Consider the following 8,313-nt stretch of genomic DNA (forward strand, 5'->3'; position numbering starts at 1 on the left):
TTCAGTGGCTCGTTGGAGAGATTCCACAGCAAAAAGAAGGATCACTGTAAAAAATCTATTCTCTCTTTCTATGCATTTAATTCTTTTTTTATTTCTAATCATTTGGTAAATATTGTTTAAATTTTGTATTCTATTTATTGCTGCCTTTGCGGAGTATGTTAGTCTTGGAGATTTGTCGATTCCCGCAGAAGACCTTTCTGATATTGACCAACATCGTAGACGCTATGGAGCGCTCCTATGGGATTATGCTACAAAAAAGCAGGAAGATGGGTCAATCAGTGAAAGTGAGGTTACAGGCAGACTAGCAAGGAGGAAGGGTGCACCTGCATTGAATGAGAAAACAAGAGTGCAGAGAAAGAAGAAGTAGTGTCATGTATATGTAATTTAGTCGATGCTAGTTTGTAGGATAAGTATAGTACTCAACTTTCTGAACAATTCCTTTGTGTTTTTATTGTAGCAGACTTTTTGTTTAGTGGATAGATTAATTTCTATCCATTTTAGTAGTTCACTTGAAAATAACTTGGTGGTTTTATCTCCAGTTGTTTAATATTTACTGCACTTGTTCTTTCATTATCTTAAATGTAGTTATTTTGTTGTCAGAATACAAATTATCTACAAAGAAACTTCAATTTATCTACAATCTGGAAACATTGAATGTTGAGATTGTATATAATTTTATAGTTGAATATGTATATAATTTGTAGGGATTTACCTCTAGTTGTATTTAATTTCTATATATAACTGCCACTTCAAGTTAAATTAATTTTTTAAAACTTGTAGTTATATTGTAGATAATAAATATTAACTGTTATGTACAGAATGTAAAAAATGGAGGTAGATGCTTGCCACAATACAGAAAAACATGTTAACAAACACAGAAACAAATTGAAGTTAACTACATTTTTAATCTTTAAAATCTCAAACAATTACACACAAAATTTTGTTAACTTGAACACACTAACAATTATTTTGTAATACTATCCTAACTACATGATATTTTTTTTTGGGTGCATTCTTGCAAGATCTTTTGTTATGCCCTTCACCTCCACAGTTTCCACATGACACCTTGTACTTCTTTGACTTTAGTTCATCATATGTTTTGTATCTTTCCTTTTGAGGTCTTCCTGGCTGCTTTTTCTCTCCCGTAGGTGGATTTACTACTTCATCAGATATATGTTGTGGCACATTCCATTTGCTTTCATCAGGAAGGGGATTTACTGGTATTTCATATGTACGGATTAGGCTCTCCCTTGTGTAATACGGAGAGCAATAGTTTTCATATCCTTCATTCCTGTCCCTTAAAGCTGCCAAAGCATGCGCACATGGAAGTTCATCAAGTTGGAACTGGCCACAAGTACATTTCTTGCTTTCAAGACAGACAACGTACCGTTTCACACCATCTATCACAGTATGGATATGATTTGTTGAAGCCCTCACCTACAATTACATAACAAACAGAAAGAAAAATATTTACAATCATAAATTAACTACAGCTTGTCTACAGTTTATCTACAATTTATCTACAAATGATCTACCATCTACAAATTAACTACAGCTTGTCTACAATTTATCTACAATCTGGAAATACTGTATATTAAAATATTATTTTTCTGCACAAAATAAACAGATCTTACCCTAAGTTTCTGAGATAATGTACTGTTTTTCTCCAATTCTTTGTTGAATTTGTACCCAAGGTATGTGAAAGTACCCTTTGACTTCAACAACTTCTCTTTCGTCCAACGTTCAAGAAGTGTCCTCATATACTCTAATAGGTCAAATATTGGCAGCTCTCTTGCATATTTTGTTACAGCATTCAACGACTCTGCAATGTTTGATGTCACAGTCCAAGTTCTATTCACCGTTGCATGTACTCTTTGTTTAACCAAAAAATAGGTTTTTAGTCAAAGCTAGAAATTAGAAGAATCGGGTTACTGATAATCGAAAAAGTAAATAAAGAAAGAAATTTTAGAATAACCAAGTATGAAAGCTGGTAAATCAAAGTATATTCCAATAGTCACCTCCCCCTACAATTGTTTGTTTCTTCCCTTTTTATAGCTCTTTTAGGATACGAGCCTTACCTTTGTCATAATAATGCTATTATGGGCAATTAATGACTTTAAATGTTACGTTATGCAATCATATATATTAAATACATATTCTCTAACGTTTCCAATAATTAATACTCATTAAATGCTGTATCTAGGCTCCTTTTTGTTGTCAGATTCATTCCTTTGATTCTTCACTATCTTTGAGTTTTAAATGTATTGAATAGGTACGGGCGTTGAATTACTTGTATGACTACTCGCACCCCCTCCATTTAGTTTACTTGTATCTGTTGTTGCTCGTATCTGTTGTTGCTCGTATCTGTTAACCAACCTTATTTCTTTGACTGTTTTTTTATATGTCATGACACGTCACCATATACATAAATATAATTTTTCCCAATACAGATAGTCCCCCCGCTTTCCATTTATTCATCAGTTTGAATATTTGGGAAGTGGAATTCATTAAGGGAGAATTTTTGTCACCATTAATTCTCTGACAGAGTTTGACGCTTCACTTATTACTTTCATTTAATGCACTGGACACGTGTCATCCTCTTATTGGTCATACAATTGTGCAGCACTTTCTTAGGCTTTCTTTTCGGCTTCCCTGTCCACGAAGTGTCAGTTATCATTATTATGGACTTCCCATCACTATACTCTTTCCTTCTGACGGTCATTCACTAGTATAAATATAACTTCCATCTTTGTCTTCTACCATTTAAAGCGTATTGAACACTTTAATTTTTCAAAACTTTTATTCACTTCTTCTTCATTTCAATCTTCTTTGTCATGGCTTCTCCGAACCCTAACCCTAGAAAAACTCCTATTTTAGACAGTTTTTCCAATGCTCCCGTTAGGCACAGAAGAGGTGGTGGTGGTAGACTCCGTAGTTTAGGATCTGTTCGTGGTGGTAGTTCACTCACACCTTCTTCTAGTTCTGGCCCTTCTTCTAGAACTGGAGGTTCCCATTCTCAAAGGTTTTCTTCCAGAAACAAAGAATCCTCTGAACCCTTACGCGAACCTTTAGTGCAAGAAATAGTTCCAACGGACTTATCTTTTTACCATGACAGGGAATCTCTCAGAACTCAAGTCGCCTCTTTAAATCGAGTTGATACTTATCCTTCTCAAATTACTGACCCTTTAATCCCCATAGTTCGTAGAGATTGTCATTGGAGTGATGATTTCCCTATCATCATTCCTAATCCAAATCAGAGAATCACCTCCTACATTACTGGATTTTCTTTGTTTATACGTATCCCTTTACTTGGGGTTTAAACCAACCATTGATCCANGGTATGTGAAAGTACTCTTTGCCTTCAACAACTTCTCTTTCGTCCAACGTTCAAGAAGTGTCCTCATATACTCTAATAGGTCAAATATTGACAGCTCTCTTGCATATTTTGTTACAGCATTCAACGACTCTGCAATGTTTGATGTCATAGTCCAAGTTCTATTCACCGTTGCATGTACTCTTGACCATCTATGATAGACAATATCATAGAGGTATGATTTAACACGAGGGTCTATCTCTTCAATCTTCGACATCCTTTCATTAAATTCATCCATAGTGTATGACCCTGCTGTAGCAAAGTACAATTCATTTAATTGTAGATGACCCTTCTTGAACTTTGCCCTTATATTTGTCCAAATATGCCACACGCAAGAGTAGTGTGGCATGCCCGGATAGACAATTGATATTGCCTTCAGGATACTCTCATTCCTATCTGAAACAACACACATTGAAGTTCTTTCACCATATGCTTGCTTGAATTGCTCAAAAAACCACTTCCACGATGCGTCGTTTTCCGAATCAACCACAGCATATGCTAAGGCAATATTGTACCTACATTATTAGTAAAAAAATAATTAACTGGCAGCTTTGAAAATGCATATAAAAACACAAATACATATAAACTACAATATATCTACAAAGACTCTACAATGCATCTACAATTTATAAACTGCCTACAAAATAACCACAAAATAACTACAATTTTACCTGCTCCATCCATTGTGCTTGCTGTCAGCATAATTCCCCTGTAAGCTATCTTTAAGAATGTCCCATTAACCACTACTACTGGTCTACAATATTCCCAACCACTTATTGATGTACAAAGAGCAACAAATGCATATAAGAAGCATTCATATGTTGTCTTCTTCAATTTAACAACTGAACCAGGATACGTCTTCTCAAGAATATAAAAATATTTTGGTAATTTGTTGTAGGAGTCAGCCGGATGACCTCTCAATAACTGTAAAGCCTTTTCCTTTGCCCTCCAAGCTTGCATGTAGCTTAGGTTCACTCCGTGTTGGGATAACATGTCAGTTTGTATGTCCTTCGGTGTGTAAACTGTCTTAGGATCACAATACTTTGGCATGACCATGCTACCAACTACAACTGCAGTACGTTTGTGCTGTATGAATGTATCGTCCATTAAGGTGCATGTGTGTTGTTGGTTGAAACTCCTGATCTTGAACATTGCAGAATCATTAATTGATGTTGCCTTGAAGTGCCAATTACAGTTTTCTGCAACGCATATAAGCCAGTAGCTACAAAAAAATACATTTATAATACAGGTTGTCAATGTAGATGTAACAAAAGCACTATTTTAACATAAAGTAACACACTATACAATAGAACTACTTTTCATCTACATATCACAAGGAAAAAACTGTTTATAATGATCTTTTCACCATTAATATCTTCATACCTTCTGTGGCTAGATCTTTTAACCCTAAGTTGGAACTTGTGCATGACAGAATAGTGCCTCATTGCATTTGCAATTGTTTGCTTGTCTTGATACACTTGTCCTTCTTCGATAACACTTTGTGTACCTTCAGTAATTATTTTACTTTGATATTCCTCTATAACGGGAGAGGCTGGCATATCAAGTAACTGTATTATCCCGGACGAACCTGCATGAAAATAAAGATTAACAGTGTCATTACAATATTGTAGAATCTTTGTAGATAAATTGTAGATGAATAGAAAATTTTGTAGTCAATTTTTTTTCCAAAATGGATTGTAACTTAATTGTAGTCTAAATGTAGTAATGGTATTGATAATCATGAAAACAATATTGCTTTATACCCCCTAAAATTGATTTGTAGTTTATTTGTAGATAAATGTAGGAATTTTGTAGGCATTATCGTAAAATCAGACTTCCGTAGAATTTGAAACATAACAAACCTGCACTTGTGTTCTCATTTGTAATAGCCAATTCCATATTGAAATCTCGTACACTTATGAGTAACGGATACGATCCTAAGTTTTTATTCTCCTTTTTTGTCTCCATATACACACTAACCCCCATATTGTTCCTAATCTCCATTGGAGGACAATTCTCATTCACAATGTATTTGATTTCTACAATTTTTTCCGAAGTATCAATCATTAATTGCTCTGCAATTGTAGAAATCAACATACTGTAACTTGCATCCTCATCGAGCACAATGCCATCAACTTGAAAATCTCTAAATCTGCCATAGCTATCCCAATTGCCATTAAAATGTAGCATTATTGGGATTTTGGACATGATTGCGTGACGTTGCTGGGGTATTCTTTAATATTTTGTCGCTTTTTTATTTTTTTTGGATTGACAGAAAAAGACGAAGAACAGAAACAAAAAAAGACGAAGAACAGAGCTTTTGAGATTTGTAGAACGGATTTCTACAATTTGAAATTTAGCTTCTGATTTCGACGAACTAACAATATGAGTTTCTGATTTCTGATTTCGACGAACTGAGAATTTGAGTTTCTGATTTCTGATTTCGACGCACTGAGAATGTGAGAATATCGAAGAACAGAATTTGATTATAAGTTGAAGATAAAGGATTTCCGTTATATGATTTGATCTGATTTACGCCCAATATTTTAAAAGGCGGGGGCGTGAGGCGAGGCGTTTTACCTCTGACGAGGCGAGGCGTAAGCCCTGAGACATGGGGGCGTAAGTCCAACGGATCTTTCAATTTTACTAATTTCAAGAATTTTAAGATATTATAAAATAAAAAAATAATTATAAAAATTACATTAAAATTATAAAATTATAACAAATAATCTACTTAAAATATTTATAAATTATAATTCAACTATGAATAATATGAAACATATGACATATATCATAATATGCAAATTAGCTCCAACGTCGTTACAACTCAAATATCAAAAATAATATGTATTCGATAGGAAATCTTATATGTATCTCTTAAGGAGTCATGAATCTTTAAAGAATTTGGATATTATAATCTGATATTTTTCTTAAAATACTCCTTTTATTTAAGATGCTTTCTACTTGAAAGAGAATTTATATAAAAACATAATTCACAATTTAAATATGATTCTCTAGCATCATTTATTTTTAAGTTTCAACAAGTTAATAAAGTGACACATAATTCACCATACAATACCATGATAACTAATTATTTATAAATAGTTACTAGCTAATACTGAGCTATTAAATTAATAGGTATTGTATCTCGTAAATGTGAAAAAAAATAACATTTAGAAACATAGTTGTAAAAAAAGTATGGACTATTATATAGCAAAGACATAACAAAAGTTAATAAATAAATACTTTTTAAATGAAATATTTATTTAAAATTAACTATCATAGCAGTCTTAATGGATAACGTACAATAATTTTTATTTTAATTATGACATAAAACACTCTCAACTTAATGATTTATGATTAAGGAAAAAGTAATTTTAAATAGTCAACGGTTTATTAAGAAAATTTGAGGATTTACAAGGTTAGTTGCATATAATAGCATAAAGTTCTATTAGGCGAGCCGAGTACGCTGGGCGTTGGGCATGTCTGAGGTGTAAGCCTCGATGGCCGAGGCGTAAGTCTCATGGAACTAAGCCTCACACATAAGCCCAGGGGCGTTTTACGAGTGCTCCGCTCCGGGACGAGCCCCGAGCGAGTCCCAATTCTGCCTTTTAAAATAGAGTTTACGCCAAATCTTTTTAGAATATTCTTTTCCTGAATTTTAGCTCCACAAATTAGGAAGATTCAACTCCTATTAATTAGTATTTAATGATTGGTATAATAACTGTAGGAAAAATGTGGACAGGGAGGGTAAATTAGAAACTGTGCGCATTTTTAGTAATAAAGTTTCATATATGGTATAGGAAGGAAAAAATCTCATAATGAAAAGCAATGTATATCCAAAACCGATAAACCGCACCAACTCGATAATCCAAGTCAAACCGAGAAAAAAAAACCCGACTATGGTTTGGTTTGATTTGGTTTGGTGTTGGAAAAAAAACCCAACCATAATTGGTTTGGTTTGTTTTTAACTAAAGAAAGTCAAACCGAAACCAAACCAACCCGACATTTAATAAATAGAAATTTAGATATATTTAATATATAAATATACTTATTGTGATGTAATTTATAATTATTTCTTAAAAATTTTCATAATTTTATCTTTTAAGGTATTATTTCAAGGTTGGACTTAGAACTTTTGAATGTTCCAATAAGTTCTATAGCCATTAATATTAGTAAATTAAATAATGCTAACAAAAGCCCAAACCAAAATGAAATCAATACTAATGCTAACAAAAGACATTCAATTCAATACTACGAACGGAAATTTATTGAATATCTATTTTTTTATTTTGGCAATAATTTAGATAAAAATGCATAGCCTATTTTTATTTTTTCTTTAGCGTTTAGTCATGTAATTAATACTCCCTTATTAGTCTACTTATTTTAGCATGACTTAGTACTTTTAGATTATGTTTATTTTTATTATGACTTTTTAATTAGCAATATTTATATTACATAATTTTATTGTCTTTATTGTTGAATATTTTAGGATAATGCCATGACACATCTCATATTTTGTATTATTTTCTTGGAAAATACTTTATATAGTTGTATCTTACTAGGATTAAAGAAATATTTTGAGCACAAGTTATATGTTTTGTTCTACGAAGATTTTACCAGGAAAAAACCCGAATAACCCGAAAATTCGAGAAAAATCGAGATTGAAAAACCCGAGTTTTATTGGTTTGGTTTGGTCTTTAGATTTAATAACCCGACATAATTGGTTTGGTTTGGCAATTGTAAAATCCGAACCAACCTAACCTATGTACACTCCAACTCCTAAGCAACATATATCATGTGTTAGTTCATTTTGAACATGACAAAATTACAAGAACCACTCATGATTGTGGTTTAATGGTCACTAAAATGGGTTTATTACATTAATTATGAAGTTTAAAGTTCAAATTTCAACAGAAGAAAAAATACTAGGTGATTTC

At 32.7% G+C, this 8,313-nt stretch overlaps 1 protein-coding gene across 1 annotated transcript; it reads right to left on the reverse strand.

The window, feature by feature from the left end:
• Window positions 1–957: 957 nt before the first annotated feature.
• On the reverse strand, window positions 958–5,581 carry LOC109243741. Its single transcript, XM_019410719.1, has 6 exons — window positions 5,236–5,581; window positions 4,757–4,961; window positions 4,023–4,595; window positions 3,353–3,888; window positions 1,709–1,822; window positions 958–1,400 (listed from the first exon to the last, which is right to left on the reverse strand). The coding sequence occupies exons 1-6, from the start codon at window positions 5,579–5,581 to the stop codon at window positions 958–960; spliced, it is 2,217 nt and encodes a 738-aa protein (XP_019266264.1).
• Between the last annotated feature and the right edge of the window lie 2,732 nt (window positions 5,582–8,313).

Source organism: Nicotiana attenuata, unplaced genomic scaffold, assembly GCF_001879085.1.
Source record: "Nicotiana attenuata strain UT unplaced genomic scaffold, NIATTr2, whole genome shotgun sequence".
NCBI lineage: Eukaryota > Viridiplantae > Streptophyta > Magnoliopsida > Solanales > Solanaceae > Nicotiana > Nicotiana attenuata.